Source organism: Akebia trifoliata, chromosome 5 (genome assembly GCF_017979445.1).
Source record: "Akebia trifoliata isolate Shusen 1 chromosome 5, ASM1797944v1, whole genome shotgun sequence".
Lineage (NCBI taxonomy): Eukaryota > Viridiplantae > Streptophyta > Magnoliopsida > Ranunculales > Lardizabalaceae > Akebia > Akebia trifoliata.
Window position 1 is genome coordinate 33466908 of NC_141379.1, and position 23043 is coordinate 33489950.

The 23043-nt window shown below is 34.9% G+C and overlaps 2 protein-coding genes across 3 annotated transcripts; one reads left to right on the plus strand and one right to left on the minus strand.

The window, feature by feature from the left end:
• The first annotated feature begins 1376 nt into the window (after nt 1-1376).
• DEG2 (DEGP protease 2) lies at nt 1377-15669 on the plus strand. The gene is made up of 21 exons (XM_086444021.1): nt 1377-1619; nt 1725-1880; nt 2745-2795; nt 4128-4201; nt 4370-4433; nt 6587-6631; nt 6902-7009; nt 8291-8368; nt 9452-9518; nt 9646-9704; nt 10072-10171; nt 10618-10697; nt 10976-11032; nt 12452-12555; nt 13111-13198; nt 13338-13423; nt 14067-14091; nt 14218-14289; nt 14792-14842; nt 14949-15009; nt 15110-15669. The coding sequence occupies exons 1-21, from the start codon at nt 1434-1436 to the stop codon at nt 15352-15354; spliced, it is 1857 nt and encodes a 618-aa protein (XP_086300147.1). The 5' UTR covers nt 1377-1433; the 3' UTR covers nt 15355-15669.
• Nucleotides 15670-17639: 1970 nt separating this feature from the next.
• CSD1 (copper/zinc superoxide dismutase 1) lies at nt 17640-21570 on the minus strand. 2 transcript variants are annotated; one of them, XM_086444022.1, is made up of 8 exons: nt 21411-21570; nt 19242-19330; nt 19037-19138; nt 18810-18905; nt 18570-18601; nt 18393-18468; nt 18022-18075; nt 17640-17845 (listed from the first exon to the last, which is right to left on the minus strand). In XM_086444022.1, exons 2-8 carry the CDS (start codon nt 19315-19317, stop codon nt 17823-17825), a joined length of 459 nt encoding a protein of 152 aa, XP_086300148.1. In that variant the 5' UTR covers nt 19318-19330; nt 21411-21570; the 3' UTR covers nt 17640-17822. The 2 variants fall into 2 exon arrangements, with proteins under 2 accessions (XP_086300148.1, XP_086300150.1); XM_086444024.1 differs by lacking the exon at nt 21411-21570 and adding an exon at nt 21166-21220.
• Nucleotides 21571-23043: the final 1473 nt, after the last annotated feature.

Here is a 23043-nt window from a genome sequence, read left to right on the forward strand (position 1 = left end):
ATATAAACAAACATTTATAGTGTAAAAGACCAATACATCATTGATTTTTTTCTACTAAAAGATAAAACGAGAAATGATATTATAGGAACAAAAAAGTATTAGACAATACTAATGTCCCTATGAGGTCTTGGACGTTAACATTCCCCTATATATATATATATATATATATGGGAAATGTTCAGCAACAAACATTTTGGCAAAACATTTTTCAAAACATGGGTTAGAGGTTTTGGAATGGGTTGATTTTTTGTGAGGATGATTTCTACGGTGAGGAGATCATCATCACCAAAAATCAGCCCATTCCAAAACTTCTAACCCCATCAAAAATGGTTTATAAAAAATGGACGGTCCACAATGTTTCAACTTGTAAACTAGGGCTAGAGTTTTGGAATGGGCTGATTTTGGTGAGGATGATCTCCTAGAGATCATCCTCACCAAAAATCAGCCCATTCCAAAACCTCTAACTCATGTTTTGAAAAATGTTTTGCCAAAATGTTTGTTGCTGAACAGGACCTTATATATATATATATATTTTAAGTTGCAACGAGGGTCATATCCTTCTTCTCATTCTTCGATTTGATTTTTTTTGTTTTACCCTAATACCTTAAAATTCAATAAAGTCAAAGTCATTCATATAAAAAAATTTGTGTGTGAAATATTTAGTTTAGAATGCTAATACCAAATCATTTTTGCAAAATTTAGCATCTAACAACAAAACTTTTTTGTATAAGTCCTACAAGCTAGTACCAAATCTTTATGTATATGATCGATAATCTTTATGTATATGATCGATAGGCACCTATCAAACCTTAAAAAAATGATTCGGTATTGATACATCGAATAAATTTTGTAATGTTTAATTTTTTTTAATGTTAGTAAGTTCATACCGAATTGGTTTTGTAATGTTGATATGTACCTATTGAATTAGTTAAAGCATGTTCGACCTAAACTTACTGAACAAAATCTTCTTGAGTTTTTCAATAAAAAATCATCATTTTAAAGGTTTTAATGATGATTTTTCTATCTTTTCTTTGTGAATAAATTAAAAAAGAAGAAGTTGACGTGAAAAAATAAAATTTAAAAAATTAACCATTCAACTTCACACAAAACTCCAAAGGAGATGACTTTGCAGAGAGACAAGATAAACCGCGAATTACAGACCAGGATTCGAAATGAGAGAACCACGAACTAGGTAAACTAGCTTTGTTATGACCCTGATGATTCTATTTAACTCCCTGAAGTACAGGATCTAGATTCCACATTATAAATACACGTGGCATACTCTTATTGCTCAACAATTGAGAGACCGTATGACTGATTATACGGGCAACTGTACTGAATCATGAGCAAACTGGTTTCTACTTGCGAGTGGATAAGGAGATGCACAGACAGAACTACATTTGTTCTGCTCTCTCTCTCTCCTCTCCTCTTCAATGGCGATGACAGCCGCCAACTTCTCTTTCTCTCTCTCAACTTTCACAGAAACTTCTCCTTCTCAATCTCATTGCCGCTTCGCCTCTCTGCAGAGATCATTTTGTTCAAATATCAAAAAACCTCTGTACTCCACAAGGCGAGCTTCCAAGAGAGGTTCATCTTCTACCAACAAAACCAACGAAGAGGTATCAAAACCCTAATTTCACCAAATTCTCTCACTTTTAATCATAAATTGAAATCTAAAGCCTAATTTGTTTGATTTGCTTGTACTCGCATTTTGTTGAGTTCAGATTGAAGCTGTGTCTCAGAAGAAGTTTCCCGGGAGATCGAAAGATGAGAGGTTGAATTCGGCTCCAGACGGTCGATCTCAATCAACAGTTTTTAAATCGATTGGCACGCAGAGAAAAGAGAAGAAAGGATTTGTTTATGATCTGAAGGAACAACAGGTACTGATCTTAAACAGAGCTGTTAATGTTTCTGTCAATCTGTTTAGTTCATTAAGTGAGTTTGTTCGTACTTAGTTTATATGAAATTTAAGCGTCTTGTCTGAAATTATCTTGGAATTTTGATTCTTTGTTTTGATGCTGATGATCAAACTGTATCTATATGGTTATATGAGCTAATGTACTTGTGTTTCATTTCGTTGTTTAATGATGCTTATGATAAGAGATAATCTATTTTATCTCCTGATATGCCTACCAATCGCCAAGATTTGAAGTGTTGATTTGCTTGGACACCTGAGCAGAAGATCAGCTCAATCACGGACCTTGATTCGCTTTGTAGCTTTCAAATTTGATCTCTTTCAAGAATTACACACAGCAAGGTTTATATTCTGGAAATCCAAATTTTGATCAAGTCTTGTGCAGAATTTAGGGTATCTTGATTGAAATTTTGAGATTTTGCATCGGTTTCAACTAGGAGAGAAACTGATATTTAAAAGTATGTACATGCTGAGCTACTCCACTTATCCAAGTGAACAGAGTATTCCATGGGCACAACATTGCATGTATTATGCTCTTTACAGTCATAAGAGATATTCTATTCAACCCCTTAAGTGAGTTGGATTTTGTAGTTTTCCTGAGTTCGAAGATTTAAGAGTCAGCTTATTCTTTGTTTGAATTATGAAGCTTAATTGACTAAGATGCACAGAAGAGTTTAGTTGCGATAGTTTCGTTGTGCTTCCTGCCGTTTTCTGGTGTACATTTAGTCCTGTAATGCTTGATATGCATTGATTTTAGTGTTCTAGTGTCCTATTCCCATATCTTTGTACGGGGATCTGTTCAATCTAAGAAATATTACTGTGTTTTCAGGCTGACACAGGGAATCTTCAAGATGCAGCTTTTCTTAATGCTGTCGTGAAGGTATGGTTCCTAACTTTGCATCGGACTAAGTAGTTCAGAGCTGCACAAGAAGTTTCTGTCTTCAAATTTCTCAAGTGAAAGCTTCTCTTGAACATAAATATTTATAAGGGAATGGTCTCCCCAGCCATGGCTGAGGAAACCTCCAGTCACACACACTTTGTATACTGTCTGACATGTAGGGCACACCCAAGGTTGTCTGGATTATCCAATCTTTGTTTTCCACCTTAGAGATCTACCGCCAAAACCAATCTAATTTGATGATGCTACATGAAACAATGAAAAGACTAATAAAATCTGGAATCTACTAGTAAAGAACTCTTAAAGAGAAATTTTCTTAAATTGAAGATGATCTCTGCATTACAATGACAGTCCTTTTATAGGAAAAAAAAACTCCTAGTCCTAGTAAAATCATGAAAATTTCCCTAAATAGAAAAAATACTAAAAATAGTTAAAAAAATGACCTAAGCATGGAAATAGATACTAATTAACAGTAGAAGTAAGGGAGAATCGATGGTTCATGATTCTGACTTCTACAACAAAACAAAATTACAAAAAATAGCAAAATTGCCTAAAAAACGTGGTAAATGACTGAATCAAGTCACTAACAAAAACTCAATTGCGAGGCAATTGATCTTGATGATCTTGACTTTTCCATTCAAGAATGGGTCTTCTTGGATGATTTTGAATCCATCACCCATCCGGGTCCGTGGGCGTAAGCCTTACGCTTGGACTTTTGGCGATCCGAACGTTCCATGAATTCTTTTGCAACTTGTCCTACATCATTTGATGGTCCATACCAGCTACTAAGTGTACCTTTTCACATCTAGGAGAAAAAAAATAGATGTACTCTTTTCTAAACTGTTGATCTTAACTTTGTGTCCAAGTGAAGCTGATGAGTCTGAAAAATTGTGCAAGATCTCTTATGTTGGTCCCGTTGACTGCACATTTCAGATTGAAGAGCACATATGTCACTTGTACAAAGAGTGAAAGAGGAAGCTGTGTTTATTTGATGTTGATGAAAACTTTCTGCGGTGATCACTATAGATGTGTATATGAATAGTTGCCAAAAAATGTATAGTGGACCATCCATCATCCTCAAATGATTTGTGCCCCCTTTACTTGGTTATCTAAATATGCCTGGTCAAAGCTGAAGATGATGCCAATCTGGAATCTCTCTTTACAGACTTCTATCTGTTCTTATCAAAATCTGTTTCAGCTACCTCACAAATGCTAACTTTACAATTGGTCTTTCATAATCCTATTCCTGTTACTTTCTTTTCTAAACATTTCTTGTTAATTTTATTTTCACATGTATTTAATACATTTTTCTAGGTATATTGCACCCATACTGCACCGGATTATTCTCTTCCTTGGCAAAAACAAAGACAATACACAAGCACGGGAAGGCAGGTCTTGAACTCTAGCTTTTAGTTGTCCTTGAAGAACATACAGTTCTTTGTTCATTGTTCTCGGAGTTGATTATTTCCTTTGTTCTTGTAGTTTCTTGGACTTATTCTTCATTGTAGTGTTTAGCATTTGGCGTGATACTTTCTGAGACGTTTTTTGTTTTGCAGCGCTTTTATGATAGGGGATGGAAAGCTTTTGACAAATGCACATTGTGTTGAACATGATACACAGGTAATCTTCTACATTTTCTGAGATTTAAAAAAGATGGAGAAGGTTGCATGCCTTACTCATATATGAAGGATCACACCTCAACTGTTTTTTTGATAAGTGTAATATATTGATTGAAAGAAACAAAATACAAAGAGGCCGAGAAAGCCTCTAAACAAACTACAAATCAAAAAGAAATTAAAGCATCAAAGATTACATAAAGAGTTCCATCTAAAAACGAAGTCATCAAAAGTAATCCCCTTGAACTCAATGTTCTGCTTCGCCCAAAGGTATAACAAGCCCAAAATCTCCAAGAATGTGTCGTGGGAGCTTCTCATCTTATTGTTAAACACCCTGTTATTTCTCTCATTCCACACCCCCCAAGCAATAGCCGAGGGAAGAATAGCCCACAAGAATCTTTTTCTGGAAGAGAAAACATTACTGGCCCACCCTGTTAATCACCTCAACTGTTTTAATTGCGTGGAAAGCACAAAAATGATACAACATTTTAATTTATTATTATATTAGTTGTAAAAAAGAAAGCAAAGGGAGTTGGTATGCACTACAGATTAATATTCAACAAGAAAAGTAACATTAGATATTGAGAACATAACAACAAGACCAAGCCCTTGCACCATTTATTCTCAAGCTGGAAGTGAGAGCTTGACAAACCTTGCTGTTATAGATTTTCTAAATATACTTGGAGACTAATTTTAAGTATGAAATAATATATTTTGGTTAGGATGAAATGGACTTTTAAGTATGTTCTACTTTAATATGCTATCTTCTGTCAGGAAATTCTTGTTTATTTTATGAACTTGGGCAGACACTTGTTTTTATCACATTTGCAACGATTTGATGACTCTGAAGTGCTCGACAACTTCATCCTATACTGATTGAGGTAGTAGGATCTAGGTAAGAGACCAAAGTCAGTGCAAACAGTGAACTGCAATGGCTTTTCAGAAACGTAATTGCTATTGCTATGAAACAGATGCGTAAGATCCTTGGTTGCAGGGATTCTGCTCATTTGGGTGATGCCAGTGGATCCGTCTTTATACCTATCAAAGCAAAGAAAAAGAATTTTATGGAAATACAACTGTATAACAGATTGCCTGAAGATTATCTTAAATATAAGAAATTAATTCATTTACTTCCTTGCTTATGGTTGGGCTGGGCAGGGCCATGATCTGTGCTTATGTTCTGGGAATGTTTGAGCTATTTATGGGGGGTCTTAAGTTTCATAAAGGGGGTTTTGGCTGTAGAGATCTCAAAAGAATGAACCCTATTAGTGAAATGGTTAGGGAGGTTTTGGAAGGAAAGGATGGACCGTGGAGGAGAACTATTGTAGAAAAATGTGGCATCTCAGGCCAAGTTGGAATTCCAATACCCTTTCATTTTTATGGAAAGGTATTTCAAATATTTCAGGTTTATTCAAGAGCTCTACGATATCTAGTGGGTGTGGGTGGTTGTTTGGGGTGGGGGGTGTTCTCTAATATCTGTTTATACCATATCTTTCCAGTGGTTGAGAAGAAAAGTGCTCTCTATAGTGGATGTTGTTCTTTGGAAGGAGCAAACGTTTCATGGAGTTTGGGCCTAAGATGGAATGTCAATGATTCGGAGATTGACCCCTAAGTTTTCTCCTCAATATCTTAGGGGGAGCATAAAGGAACCCATTAGAGATTGATAGTAGAAAATATATTTATCATTTCTTGGAGCCTCTAGAAGAAATGTAATAGCCGTTTTGAAGGAAGTCTGTATCTATTGTTCTCAAGGTGAATGTTCTCTTTTATACTTGGTCGGCCATTCACCAAGAATTTTATGAGGAATCTGTTTCAAAGTTTTTGTCTTTGAGTGGGGTGACATTGTCAGAAAAAATGTTATCCGTTGTTTTTTTCTCCCCCATGACTGTTTTATAAGTCTTAGTCTAACTTTCTTAATAAAACTTGTTTTACCAATTATCTAATTCCATCAATTGTATAGAAGAGGAACCATACGGATATCAAAGTCTGATTACTTTTACAAGAAAATTAAACCAGGTGTTTGTCGTGGGGGTTTTAGAGGCTATTTTCTACTACTTTCTAAAGTGACTACATGAGATCTTACCCTTATCTGCTGAACATCTTGCTATGGGACGCATATTTGCCAGCTTGATTATATAATATTTTTTGCGACTGTAGGTCAAAGTGAAGAGAAGAGGAGATGACACAAAGTTTGTGGCTAAGGTATCTCCTTCTAATATCAAGTATGGGATTTGTGTTGTAACTATATCATTATAAAATCCTTAAGTAAAATATATGTCAATTATGATTGATCTTAGATATTAATGGATGGAAAATTTTGAAATATTTATTCATTACGTTGTGATGTTACACTTTTTTTTGGTGTCATAAGACATTGGAATAAAGTTTTTTACTTTTTATAGAGTAAAAAACTGTGAATGATTGCTCACTTGGATTTTTCGGTAACTAAATCCTCAATGATCTGATGTACAGGTTTTAGCTAGAGGTGTCGAATGTGACATTGCTTTGCTTTCAGTAGAGAGTGAGGAATTCTGGAAAGGAGCCGAGCCTCTCTGTTTTGGACGCCTGCCATGTCTTCAGGTTTTGAACCTATTCTCTTTAATAAGTAGTAGTGTCACTTACATTAATTAATTTTTTTTCCTTGGCATTTTCAGTGTGTCTTTCTAGTGATAGCTGTAGCAGTTCAAATGACTACTGCACAGCACATTCACTAAGCTCAGTGGAAAACTTTAGAGGCCTCCAAATTAAACATTCTCATTTGTTAAAGAGTGATATCCCTACATAAACTTAGAAAGGTTGACTTAACCAAAATGTCTTTGCTTTAAAATCGAAGAGATCTCTAAGAGGCCCGGATACCAAAGGTGTCAAAAAAAAAAAAAAAATTGAAGAGATCTCTCGTAGTCCTGTTGACTTGTTAACATTGCACCACCCCAATGCTAACTGTAGGGCATGGGAATAATGATATCATGAAAAGGTTCATACAAAAATATTTCTATATTGACAGGTATACCTTACCATCAGGGCTAGGGAATTGTATTCCTACAAATGAGCAAAATGCAAAGTAGCATACATTTTATGTCTCCCCCAGGCTAGAATCAAGCTAGGACCACAAAAAGTTAAATTATTAGTTAGTCATGGTCTTTGGAAACAAGTCATCCATTTGTCCATGTGGTTTTATATGGTAAATCTTTCAATGTGGCACTAGGACAATGATGCTGTGGTTACGTATCTAACATTACTCTTATGGAGTTTTGTTTATATATTGATCTGGGAAGTCATTGTAAAAATATTTTTGATCCATCATTTTGTTTTGAACACGAACATAACTAAAGTATCTGACAAACTGGATCTATGATGTTTTTTGTACCTGAAGAAGTCATTTGACCCTAATATTATTACTTCATTTCATCCTGCATTGCAAAATCTCCTATCCTTCTGGTTATTGGAACTAAGTCTGGATACCCATGTATTGAAAAAATAAATAAATTATGCTTTGCTTAAGTTGGTTTCCAATTTCTTCTGTGTTTTAGTGCTATACATGATTTATTCTGACAACGAAAAATTGGCAAGGAATCTTTGTTATATCAATTTTGTATGATACATATTCATTGCAAAAGGTTATCATGCACCATCTTCTTATTGTCCTTATACGCATTTCAGGATACTGTTCCTGAATGTATGAAAGAGTAGGCATTCAACATAAATTTGTATTTGCAGAAAATATGATAACTAAATGAAAGGCCAAATTTTTGCTTATTTCCTCTCATTTAAAATGTTTATGTCCATGCTGTAAACATATTTTTTTGTTGTGATATCATGCACAAACTTGAAGTGTTGCTAGTGGTGCTTTTGAATGGGCAGGATGCGGTTACTGTTGTAGGATACCCATTTGGAGGAGACACCATATCAGTGACAAAGGGAGTGGTGTCGCGGATAGAGGTCTGATTGGTTACCACAAACTTTTTTTGGCCAAGTAACATAACCTTTAAATTTATATATATATATATATATATATATATATTTTTTTTCCTTTTATTAATGAATTGCATCTCTCCATCTGTTTAATACAACTCTTTTTCTGCAAAACTTTTGCATTTGGTTCATAAGGAAAATTGTACAAAAGGCATAAAAGTACTTTGCCCTCCAATAAGGGGATGAAGAAAATACTAAATGGATCTCATCAGATGTGTCCAACCAGATTGGTGCTGGTTGGCTTAAGTGGAGGTGTGCTTTTGAGAATTCTATATGAAAACAAACCCATCAAGAAAATTTTACAAGCCAACAATATGACCTGCTATGCTTTATGGAGCTCAATGTTCAGCAACCAGGAAACAATTTCATACAAGAGTATGGTAGAGATGTGGACATTGATAGACAAGTGGACATACTAAGCTTGACCAAATCAGAAATGAGCGCATTTGGAGGAATCTAATAATAGATACTATAGGAGAGAAAATAATGGGAAGTTAAGAGATGGTTTGAGCACTTTACATCAAAAGAAAAGAAAATAAAAAATGAAAAGAAGAAAATAAAAGTTAGATTGTTTGAGCATGTATAATAAAGAGCAATGACAACTCCACCAAGGAGTGCTTTGGTGCAAGTTGAAGGTTATAAAAGAGGGAAAATGAAGTGGATCGAGGTTGTAAATAAAGATCCAAAAGCACATGCCTTGACAGAAGATATAAATATAATAGAATAATTAAACAACGAAATCAAAATCAGTATGCAGACCTAAACTAGTTGGAATACGGCACAGATGAAGATGTAACACTTGTGATGTTGATGATCTGATCAAGATGCTGGGGATCGGTTCATGCTTAAGTTTTGTTCGCGGTGGCATATTTAACCACTGCTAGAGTAGTTTTTATGCCTATCCATAGGAGATATCATAGCTAGAGGCAAGGAAAACATTTTTTTTTCTATGAAGTGTTTATTTAGTCTAACATTGTTTTTTTTATGTGAATTGCAAAACAATTTCCGTAGGCATCCATAAAAAAAATTTATTTTATTTTTTCATATCAGGTTACATCATATGCTCATGGTGCATCAGACTTACTGGGCATTCAGATTGATGCAGCAATAAATCCTGGTTAGTGGATGTTTTCAACTTTATTTGTTCACATATTTGAAATAATCTAGCTGCTTGAAGATCGTGATATTTCTTCACTAATTTTATTTCTTTGAGAGATCCCCATGGTATACTTGTCATATTGTAGGAAATAGTGGTGGTCCTGCATTCAACGACCAGGGGGAGTGCATTGGGGTGGCGTTTCAGGTAGGCTTTCTGGTGCATTCCAAAGTCATTGAACTGAATAATCATTTGGAGAAAAATGTTAATTTATTGAGAGAATATGTGGATGCTTTCTTTCATGTAAATAGGATCCGGCATCCCCCCCCAAAAAAAATAATAATAATAAATAAATAAAGGATAGAAGAAAAAAAAAAAAAGAAAAAGAAATTGAGATCTTGGAAACACGGCAACAAATTAGATGAACATGTTGAAGAAAAAAATGGAAGTAATCTCATTATACGCCAATTTTATTACTTTAAGTGATCTATGTACTCTTTCCTGGTAGTTTGAGAATAACTCATTTTACCATTTTATACCTTATGTCAAAATTCTTATCATACATTTCATTTAGGTTTTCAGATCTGAAGAAGCTGAGAACATTGGATATGTTATTCCCACTACTGTTGTGTCTCATTTCTTGAATGATTACGAGAGGAACGGGAAGTATACTGGTGAGGAACTTGCTCTCGGGTTCCCTTCTATTTTTTTTTGGCATGCTGATTACTTTATGTACTCCCAATTACAGTTATTAGGAGGGCCAAGACTTTTAACTAAAATGCAATTCTGATGACATGACACTAAGTTATTCTTGTTTCCAATTCTGGTCATTGACCTTCATATCACAAAAATCATGATCTATTTATGTTATTTACAAGTATACTGTTGATCTCATCTTTCACGTTCTCTATTGACAGACCTTCAAATTTCTGCTCTTTTTATTCTATGATCAGCAGAATTGTTTGCAGAATCCTTTGGTGTAGTCTCACACATTAAGTCGCTTTCTGGCATTATAATTAAGCACATAACTAATATTAAGTCTGGAATCTGGAAATTTAACTTGATCTTACCATTCTGATGTGGATTGAGCCCAAGTCATCTTTCATACATAAACTCTCAGGGTTCCCTAGTCTTGGAGTCTTGCTGCAAAAGTTGGAGAATCCAGCACTTCGTACATGCTTGAAAGTGCAATCTAACGAGGTATATTTCTTATGTAATCCAAACTTAATTTTTCATCATCATCTGTTTTGTTATGTATGCTTTCGTTTACATGGCTGTATCATCATTCTTTTTCTTCTTTTTGGGGCGTAGTACACTAAATGTAATACCTATTAAGTGCATGTATAATGATATTTTCTGAAACGAGTTATGTCATCGCATTATGCATTCCTACTTGTATATAAACATCTCTGTTCTTGTATGTACTGATCATCCAAGTTGTAACATGGTTTTTGATCACGACATTGTATTTATTTCAGGGTGTACTGGTGCGGAGAGTTGAACCCACTTCGGATGCAAATAATGTTTTAAAAGAGGTATGTGAGCCTCTAACTCCCATAGCTACCTTGAAATATACTACTCTTGTAACAGTGGCAGTAAAAACAATCCTAGGGATGGGAACTTTGCATTTATGCACAGGGATAGCTTGGCCATTGAAGTTCTTTACAGGCTAGTCAAACCCATATAAAAATAACGAATGATCATCATGTTAACGGATACTTTATCACTCTTCCTTTGTTGGATGAAAGAGTTAATAATGGTACCTCGTAACATTTAAGTAGCAAATTGGATTTTTATTGTTCCCAGTGAAATTTTTTTACCGGGTTTTGGAATATGATTAGCGAATCTCTTCTTTCATTTGGCGACTTCTAAAGAGACACAGGGCTTGTAGGAGAGTATAAAAGATTATAGTTCTTGATGAAAAGCAGCAGTCCCGGTTAAAATATCCTGTGTTTTTGTTGGGTCTGACATGCCTTAGGAAGTATGTGCCCCTTAAGGATGTTTGACCTCCTCTTAGTTTATATCAAGGAGCCAGAACTCATGTCCGTATTCTCTCATTTTGATCAAGAAGTAGTTTCCTTACCCTTGGCATCTCTGTTTGGTAGAGTGCAGAGGCCTTACCTGCCGAAGGTGATATTTTTCATTTGGTAGGATACCTTGGAGAGGATGCTCACCATGGACCACCCAATCAAAAGGGGTCTTGCTATACCTAATATCTGCTTCTTTTGTCAATCGAGTGGTGAATCTCTTGATCCCTTGCTCATTCATTGCAGTTTTGTTAGCGAGGTTTGGTCCCACTTTCTTTCATTATTCTATAACCTTGGTGCTTTCCTAGTTCCACTCTAGCATTGTTCCAAGATTGGCAATTGAGGTTTACTCGCAAAGAGAGAGGATCCTATGGTCCCTAACTCCTTTTCCTGTGTGCTGAGGAATCTGGATGGAAGTGAACGGAAAAATCTTTGAGCACCCTTTTCAAGAAATGATTATTTGCATATTGGATATTTTGTTGGTGTAAGATCTTTACAAAGTCCATGTGAATTTTTTGAGGACATCTTGTTTGGATTGGATCTCACGTGTAAGGTCTCTATTTAGAGTCTATTTCCAATTGTGCATCAGTTAGGCCTTTCGTGGTTACCTGTAGTATTCATTTATGCAAAGTGTCCATATAAAAGTCATGTCATTCATTTAATGTTTTTTGCTTTAATGACCAGTTTATTGTGTATCTGATATAACGATGTTGATGATTGTTTCTTTTACGTTATCCAATAGCAGTTTAAATATTTTAATTTTTTATACTGTTATGTGTTGACACTATATTGACTTTATGACTACCAATCAAAAAAATGTATCAACTTATGACTCTTCTCTGACATTGTAAAACATATTAATATTTTAAAATCATAGTAGTGTTATCAAAATTCTTGGAAAATAATTTAGATATTATGCTTTTCCAGGGGGACGTGATTGTAAGCTTTGATGATGTCCATGTAGGGTGTGAAGGAACAGTGCCTTTTCGATCAACTGAGCGCATTGCATTCCGCTACTTGATAAGTCAAAAGTAGGGCCCTACAACCTATATACTAAGCAATTGTAATTAGAACTTGACAACTTTTGCAAATTCCCAATATTGTAGTTATATCTATTTTTTGGGGACACACTCGGCACTTCTTGGAATGAAAAGAGTCACTGTCTCACTTGGGTTTATTCTTATTCATAGTGACAGTATGTCGTGTCAGTCCTAAAACCCCAAAATTTTCATTATTTCGTCAAGTGAAAACCTAATATTCTTGTTGGGTGGACTTGAAATAGTCATCTGGTGGCATGCTCATGCAGGGTTAGGGCGTACAATTAAATTGTTCATATCTAGGAAATTACCGGCAAAAGAATACGGGGGGTCCAGGAAGAATACCATGAAATGGTGGGTTATGATTCTGTATTGTCAAATTCTGGCATTCTAGATCTTCCTTTGTGGATCAGGTTCAACCCCTAGCGTGTGTGTCCAGTCTGCATTTGTAGCACAAGTCTAGGAACTTTTTTTTCCTCCATCTCTGCAGATGGTCAATCTAGGGTTAGAATAACAGTCTCTTGGATCGAGTGACATTTGAATCATCAGGTTCGCAGGTGATGTGGCAGAACTTGGTATTATTCGACAAGGGGTTTTAATGAAAGTTCAAGCAGTCTTAAATCCACGCGTGCATTTGGTAGGCTGACCGAGACTTGTAATCTTGTACCAAATTATGTGGAATTCATTTTTTTTTTCCCAACATTTTTCTTTATTTGGTATTTTAGTTTTATCCACTTTATATTCAGTATTAATCAGATTCTTATTCTTTCTTCAAGGTTCCTTATCACATCGAAGGAGGTCAGCCTTCTTATCTGATTATCGCTGGTCTAGTGTTCACTCCCCTCTCAGAACCTCTCATAGAGTATGTTCTGTCTGACTATGTCACATTGCAATCTTTGTTCCTTTTATATATATAATGATTTTCTAACCCCACCCCCCTCTGACACACGCTCCCATCACAAAACTATAGACCATTTACCTCAGGATAAGCATAACCATAAATCTTTTCTAGTGTATCCCGAGGCAAATGATCTACAGTTCTGTGATGGGGGCGTGTGTCAGAGGTGGGAGTCATATTATCGCGAGTCATATTTCTTAAAACAAGGGTTAGAAGCTTCGGGATGGGCTGATTTTTTGTGAGGATGGTCTCTATGGTGAAGAGATTATCCTCCCCAAAAATCAGCTCAGTCCAAAACTTCTAAACCTAGTTTACAAGTTGAAGAATCGTGGACCATCCGATTTTGTAAACTACTTTTGATTGGGTTAGAAGTTTCAGAATGGGCTGATTTTTGGTGAGGATGATCTCCTCATCATAGAGATCATCCTCAGCAAAAACGAGCCCTTTCTGAAGCTTCTAACCCATACATTGAAAAAATGTTTGGCTCTCTTTAGAGCCTCCGAACACTACCCTATATATATATACACAGTAGCATAAAGTAGATAAATTTTCAGAAAAAATAACATTCTAATAATTATTCCTGTAATGAGCTTGTTTTTTGTGGCAGTGAGGAATGCGAAGACACAATGGGGGTAAGTCTTGAATCTATGGATGATATTCACCTTTGACCACTGATGTTTCTGCCTAATGTTGTATTTACTTATTGGGATTAGCTATGTGTTCTCTAGAAAGTTGACAAGGCATTTCTCTGTTCTCAGTTGAAACTAGTGGCGAAGTCTCGATACTCATTGGCAAAGTTCAAAGGAGAACAGATTGTCATCTTATCACAGGTCAGCTAAAACCTTTCCCATGAGAACATGCATTCAATTTTGTATAAGTAAAAGGGAAAGTTCGTAAAAAGAGGGGCAAGAAATAGCCCAAAAAATCGGGGAGAGAGAGAGAGAGTGAGGGACTTGAAATACATTAGGGTACCTTCTAACGAGCTCTTCCCATCTGAAGACATGATCATCCAAACCAGAAACTCATGAAATCATTTGATATGGCGCACTAATATATAATCTATAATCTAGAAAGTTTTAGTTAACATGTAATCTATTTCTCATATCACTCATTCATGTCCTTTTAAGTGTTTTCGTCCTCTGGAATAAAAAATCTTCGTCCCAAATGGTCCCCAAGAACCACGTGATGTCAAAATGGTGAAGGGGAGGGATCCACATGTGCTTACTAACCATCTAACACGCCTGTTTTTCACCATGTTACTAGACTTCTATTGAGAATCCACCATTCTACTTTAGGTAAACCTGTTTTACTTATACTTGTTTCTTTTCGTAGGTCTTGGCTAACGAAGTTAACATTGGATATGAGGATATGGGCAATCAGCAGGTATGTCTTGACCTACTACTCTCTTTCTTGAACTATTGACACTTTATTGCCAACTCATATACCTTTCTCTAGAAAGAATTAAGCTAAGTTTGATACACAAATACAGGTTTTGAAATTAAATGGAGTCCAAATAAAAAACATACAGCACCTTGCGCATCTTGTTGACAGTAAGGATTATCGCACTTTTCTTTTTAACTGCTTTGCTTCTTCTTCTTCTTTTTTTAAAGTGCAACTGTTCTGATACCATTCAACCATGGTTTTAACTAGCGTGCAAGGACAAGTATTTAGTATTTGAATTCGAAGACAACTTCCTTGCTGTTTTGGAGCGTGAGGCAGCTGCAGCTGCCTCAGCTTGCATTCTCAAGGATTATGGGATACCATCTGAAAGGTCATCTGATTTGTTGGAGCCATATGTTGATTCATCAGAGAACAACGAGACGATAGATCAGGAATTTGGTGACTGCCCAATCTCAAATATAGAAATTGGGTTCGATGGGCTTCTCTGGGCATGAACATGAAACATCAAATTAACTTAAATTTCTCCAATCTGATCATTTTAGGCTGCAAATCGCGATACAGGGGAACTGACAAAATTTGATCCACCATGGCTCTGTCTCCAATTTTTTTATATGATTCGAGTCAATTGTTCATTCTCCTCCTCAAGTTGAGAGCTTAAAAATGCATGCCGAACGTGGTTGCCACCAGCTCCTTGGAGGCATTTGATGCCTAAATGAAAATTGTGAGTTTTTTTTGTTTTGTTGCCAAATTGAGTGTTTATGTAGTGATAACATTTATTTTTCTAATTTTATTTAAAAATAGTTTATTTATTTATTGTCCCACTTGCTTAGTGATGAGTGTATATCCAAGGTTTAAAGTTTCACACAAGTTATTGCAGATAAACTTTTTTTTCAAATATTTCTAGGACGGCCCATTGTATCAGAATGTGTTGAAATGGTCCAGAATTCCTTTTGACCAAGATTTCTCTCTCGAGAGGATATTTTAAGAAAAAAAAAATGTTTTGTTGTTGTTGTTGTTGAGAATCGGCAATTTCCCATTACGTATTGTTTTACCACATGTACCCTAGTTTGAGAAAATTGGTGCGAGATGAGTAGGAATAGGGTCCTAAAAAAGAGTAACAATAAAACTAAATTTTCTATTTTAATTATGTCCAAAAATCATAAATCGAGCATTTGATTAAGTTTTGAATCGACGGACTTCAAAGGATGGTTTGTAATCATTGTTTTAAACAAATGGTGATACAATGAAAATAGGGACAACTACTAACGTTTATCTTTATTTGTTTTTTATTACCAGTCGATTCTTGATAATGACAGACCAATCAAATAATTAAATAAAAGCGTAGGCAGTGAGGGCCATCCTCTTTCCCTTTTCTTCCCCCATACCACCCAAAGATTTTTTTCGTCATGGTGCCCAGTCTTTAAGTGTGCCACGTCAAGCCTAACAAGGTAGTTTTGTAAATCAGACATGGATTCGGTACACGTGGGCAATGTTGGATGGCTTCAAATGGGTCAGTTTTGGGTGGATATGAGTAGGTTCATATCCATATCCAATTTTTTTATTCAGATGCATATTCGGATCCTACTAACTAAAATCATATCCAAACTATTTTACTTTCATTAAATTCATATCTAAATCCAATTCAATCGAATTAATTGATTCGGCTAAGATACTACTCATATCTATATACCATTTTTTATTTTTTGTTTTTTTTGGATTCATTTGTGGATCCTACTAATTAAAATCATATCCAAATCATTTTACTTTCATTAAATTTATATTTAGATCCGATACAACTGAATTAATTAATTTAGGTCAAATAATGTCAAACCATTCATTTCTATTTCAAATAAAATTGAAAAAATGAATTAATTGATTCGAGTCAGATGCTACTCATATCCACATCCGATTTTTTTATTCAATTTTTTTCTTTTGAATCTGAATTTTTCCATCAAATCTAGAAGGCTGTGGGGGTGTTGAATTGCCAATTTGATAATCTATATCAGCCAAAGACCCTTAGTAAGAGCCAATAAGATAGTCATGCTAGTCTAATTCATCAAGAAATTGTTTTTTTTTTTTTTTTTTAATATAAGTTTTTTTGATGTTGGATTGCTAATGACATACTTCATTTGTGTAAAACCACCCTTAGTAAGGCTTAAAATCACACAAAGGAAAATGTTTCTTTTTCTCATAAAGGTTTTGTTTGAATAAGAATTAGGAGAGTTTGAAGTCTGAGGGCATCTCAAACACCACCTGTTAGGTCTCTCATGGAAGACAATGGTCAGGAAGTACACCATCAGTTTGAAAACCTGCAGTATCCCTAATTTTCATTCAATCCCTAGGATTAGCCAAAATTTATTGCACGAAATTACTGGAACAAAATCCATTAAAAAAATTTAAAAAAAAATCAGTTAACTCCACACTGCTCAAGTGGTTGCTGGAGGCAATGTGCTTCATCCATATTTTTGTTCACCGAAAATAATGCTACTTCACCTTCTAAACCTGCCCAAAAATAGTCTCACATATGCCTAGCTGTGTAAGTTTACACACAGACCAAATTGAAGATTGTTATTATTATTATTTTGCCAAGCAAGCAATATTAGTGGCCTAAGTGAAGACGTGTTTTGAACCTAGGTCATGGTATCAACACTTGGCAAACTTTAACTAACTTAGCAAAGCTGGAAACCGTTTCGACTCCATTTGAATGCTAGAGATGGAAAAAATTACGATGCAAAATGAAGTAGTAGGTATCTATACCATATGGATATTAAGAAGGGAATGAAATGAAAAAAGCTCAAGCAATTTATGATTTTGGCATATTTGAAACCAAAGTGCAACCTAAAATGGTCCATTTCTTTATTGTACTAAGAGTGAACTAAAGCATAGTTTCACAGCAGTTAATGGTAAATCTGTAATCAACTACAGAAGTTTACCACCATGAAGCACAGTCGCAAATAGTAGATCATCCCTGCAGGCCAATGACACCTGCGAAAAGAGGGAAAAAAAAGAAGTTATACAATAATCACTTAAAATGGATGATCAAGGTGAAGAAAACAATTAACGAGAAAAGCATTAGGAGAGAAGAGCTCACACACACACATGCTTTTATTGAGTGTATGTGTGTGTGTGTTCGAAAGTATAAAGGGAACCATCATGCTTACCGCAGGCGACTCTGCCACCAGCATTTCCAGTGCTCTTGCTGAGTTCATGACCCCCTGAAAGAGAAACAAAAAATGCAACTATTATAAAGCAAAGCTGTTATAGGGAAAGACAAGGTAAAAATGCAAAGCAAAGCAAATAGCAAATGTTCTCTCTAACTTGCAAAAAATTATTATTAGCAAATCTAGAATAAAGGGGTGAGAATCTGTTTTATTTGATTGATTTCTAGTTCATCTCCTTCCACCAAAAAGTTGAAGCTCTCTTCAATCAAATTAACATTTTCTCCATTTTTTTTTATTTTTTCCAACATTAGGGTTTTAAGTCAATACTATAGAAAAAACACAAAAATCAAGAAAAGAAGATTTAAGATTACCCTTTCCAAGATCATCAGGATCAGCATGGACAACAACAGCCCTTCCAATAATGGCATTTGGACCAGTGAGAGGAATCTGCAGACATTAATCAATACTTGAGTATAAGTACATAAATTTGCATTTGAGCATAAGAAATTAAAAAGGGGAGACAAAGAAATAAGAAATAAACTAGTCACCTGCTTGTCAACAATGGTGAAACTGACAGTACCTGTGACAAGAAAAACACAAAACAATCTTATTTTGTTAACGGCAAATAGATCTCAAAGGATATAAGTCTATTTACACGAGCATTCAAATAAATCTTTCAAGTTTCAAACATATTGTTCCATTGGTAGCCATGATCGTGGAGATGATTGTGATCAATGATTACAACAGAAATAACTTCATAAGAGAGGGGAACGAAAAAAATTGTATACCATCCTCGCCAACTGAGACATTTCCAAGATCACCAGCATGACGGTTCTCATCCTCTGGGGCACCATGTTCTTTGCTAGCAGGATTATAGTGTGGTCCTGCAAGTTAAAAGGAAAATAATTAAAGTTAAATCCATGGAGAAAAAAAATTGATTTTTCCCATTTTTTTTCTTTCTCCTATTGGCTGAGAAGTCATAAATAAGAGGGAGATCATTGGCGATGCACGATACCAGTTGACATGCAACCGTTTGTTGTGTCACCAAGGGCATGGACGTGGAATCCATGAAGCCCAGGTTTAAGGCCAGAGAGACTTCCATTTACTGTAGTTGGGCCTGAAACAGAAACAACCACCTAAACATGATTTGGGTTCTAAAAGAAATTAGAGATAAGAGATCATTGCAATCAACTTAAATACTTGGGTTTAAATTTAGTTACCATCTCCTTCTTGGGTAAAGTAGATAGTGCCACTGACACCCTCCTTGCTGTTAAGAACGACAACAGCTTTCACCATCTCTTTATGTGATCTGTACAAATAACCAATTAGACACATTTGAAAAACAAGTACGGGGTTTGCTAAAAACAAGTAACTGATCATGAAAATTAATAAGGACCCTATAAATAGAATTAAGGTCAATAAAAGTTCTCTATCTTCCCCTATTAGTAACGTGGATTTTAACAAACTTGAGATGATACTCAAGTTAAGACTGATTTACTGTAATGGATAAAGTGGAGAGGCACTTTTAGAATTTTATGGGATGGACGTGCACCAACTAAACTAGAAGAATAATTTTACAAGACACAATTAAGCTGACCATGCTTTATAGAGCTGAATGTTGGGCACTAAAAGAACAATATTCCATATAGAGTGAGAGTAACAAAAATGAGGTTTTCAAGATAGATGAGTGATGAGATTAGGAAAGCCAAAATTGGATGAGACTATTTGAGGTCCAAGAGAAGATAAATTATAGGAAAGTCGTTTGTGATGGTTTGGGAATGTGAAAATTCACGACCGACAATAAGGAGCACTATGGTGCAAATAAAAGATCTATAAGGCAAGAGGGAAGTGAAAAAATAACGTGGATGGAGGTAGTAAGAAAAAATGTGATCATGCACTGATTGGAGGAGTTATGGCAAAAATAGAATAAAATGGATTCACGTCCCCAACCCCATTATTTGGTATAAGATATAGTATGGAGATGATTTTAACAAATTAAAGGCTGTTTGAATGAACCCCAAAAATCAACTGGATTTGGGTTCACATGCTTTTGGAAGGGTGCCCAATGTACATTGCAATTTGAAGAATCCAAGAAATAAAAGGTAATATTTTCCCCAGCTTAAACGTACATTTTCAGCCCAGTTCTTTTTTTTTTTTTGCTACATAGATGAACATCGTGATAATCGATATAAAGAGAAGAGTCAAACCAACTAGATCAGTTAAAACATTTATGGGGACGTAGATAATAACTGAAGACAAACTTAATCCATCAAAAAAACTAAAGACGAACTCAACATTTTTTTTTCCAAGGATTTAGTCTAGCTGTTACATAATAAGAATGCAACAAAAATTTCCATCAAAATATTAAAAAAAACAAACCAAAGTATTCAAGAGAAATCGGAATTACTCAATTGTCAAGCAACTTTAGCAAATAGTTCACAAAATAAATATAAATTCAGAAAATAGTTAGTGCTTACTTTGTTACCCCACAATGGCATCACAGTAATCCACTAAACCTCTCCCACCTCTCTGGTGCCAGATCATACTTATGATCTTACGCTTAATATGTAGTTTTTAGTTAATAAAACAACTAGATACAAATTACAACTTAAGAGCACTTGTTCTCATGGTTTTAAAACTTGTTTTGACATCTCGTCTCGTCCATGAACATGACCGAATCATCTCAGACAAGATTTAATAAAATACCTTAGAATTAGACAGGAGTCGCGCTGGAGTAACATTGAAATTGACAACGTTTGGGACATTGGTGTGCACAGAACAATAGATGCTTCTCACTCGTATCTGGATGAAAAGCATCTATAGTCTGTACACACATCCACGTCAGCAATGTCCCAAATGATGTCAATTTCAATGTTACTTCAGCATTTTCCTTAGAACAAACCATGTCATTGAGACGACTTGTCAACTCGTCTCGAAGGTGGACGATACCAAGACAACTCGGACGAGTCGTCTCAGTCTCGGACAAGATTTTGTTCTAATTTCAAGAAAAATAAAAGTTTTTTTTTTCTCTCTATTTAATGAAGGAATCATATTTCATGACTATTAAAACTAATCAAATCCAAAAAATAACCTATTTATCCATAATCTCAACTAAAATTAAAAACAGTTTCGCTTCTTACGAACTTAAATCCACGAGTAGAGCAGAGATTACTTATATAAACCAGATAGATCCTCTCAGCTACATAGAGAAGATCCAATCATCAAATCAAACCCTAGATCCATAAGCCTAGAACTCAAATCCATCGCTAAGAGTGGCCAAAGAGAATCGAATCGTATCGAAGTACTTAAAAACACTTATACTAAAAGAACAATTGATGCTTTAAACCCTCAAATCTCTAACAGACGAAACAAGAGAAGCTTAGCTTTACCTCAGCACACCCCTTCGAGAGAGAGAGAGAGAGAGTTGATGGAGTCGCTTATTCAACAATGACGCAAATGTAGAGGCACATAGAAAATGCAGAGAGAGAGAGGGACTATTTTATAGATAATTTACGAGACCAACGTGATTCCCGTCGTTTATCTCACCTACCCCACTTTTTATTATATAAAAAAATAAAAAATAAAAACTTTTCCTTTTCTCCTGTTTGAAGGACAATTTTAAATTTCCGTAAAATTATGAAATCATTTCCAAATGCTAATGATTCCGAGTTGCCAATAATTAAATTAAATCCGGATGTTATAAAATGGGTCGGATCCAAGTAATATTTGAATCAGATCAACTTGAAAAACCTCATAGTGAATCTATGAATTTTGAATTAGATGAACATAGTAAGGAATTTTTTATTAATTCGTTGAATAATTCATGAATTATTGAAGTGTTCCTTAGTTAATGATTTTTTTTTTAAATTGTTAAATTAAAGGATTAAAGCAAATGGTTTCTTATTTAGTACCAAAGATTTGTATCTCTGATCTGACCCGTTCCATTTCATGGTCTTGTGGAATAAGAGGATTGAAAATGTTGATACCTTCCATTTACCCCCCCAAAAAAATAATTATAGATCATTAAAAATTATTTTACATTTCCAGTATTTTCAGAAATTCATTCTTCCCTAAATCTCACTCCGAAAAGCTCTAGAAAACGATATACTACGGCAAAAGTTCTCACAAAACAAACTCCACTTATATCTCTCTCTAAATAAGTTAAAATAAAAAAGAATTACAGATATTAAAAAAAATTAAAATTAAAATTTAAAAATAAATCAAGGGTTTGACTAAAGATTGAAGACAAGGGGCATTTTGGTTATTGAGTGATCTTTCAAATAATAGAGGTCAATGCGTATGTCATCAGTTTGAAAACAAGAGTATATATCTCAATTCAATTATTTATCGAAGAATGGACGGATTATTTATATAAAATAGAATATTTTAAATAAGGGTTTTGTTGCTTACGTTAAAGTATAAGAAATACACTTTGGAAATTGGAATCCAAAGGCATTTTGATATATATAAAAAAAAGGCATTTTCATTACAAAATCCAATTTCCAAAGTGTATTTATTGCATTGTAACATGTGCCCTTAAGGCATACATTAACAAGACCCTTTATATAAAGAATTAGAATCTGTTGACTCCTAAGAATGACTCAAGAAAAAAACACATGATCCCAACCCTTTAAATACAAAATCCAATGATTGAGATTTAGGAGTATCTTGATAACACAAATCGTGAAAATACTTATTTCGAGGATAAATTTTCAACCATTGAATTTTGCATTTAAAGAATTGGGATCATGTGTTTTTTTTATGAGTCATTTTTAGGAGTCAAGGGATCCTGACCCTTATATAAAAATGCATACAAGAAGTATTTGTGGAAAAATGGTGTGAAAAGAAATTCCTCTTAGAAAGGCAAATAGACCCAAACAAGGCTGAGGCGACCGGCGTAGACTTGTACTATTAATTAGTTGGCTCAGTCCGTCCCAACCCAATCTAGCCCAACCTGGACCATTGACAGTCCTAAATGAATGAAACAAATGGGAAAATAAATTCCCAAAGAAACCTGTATTT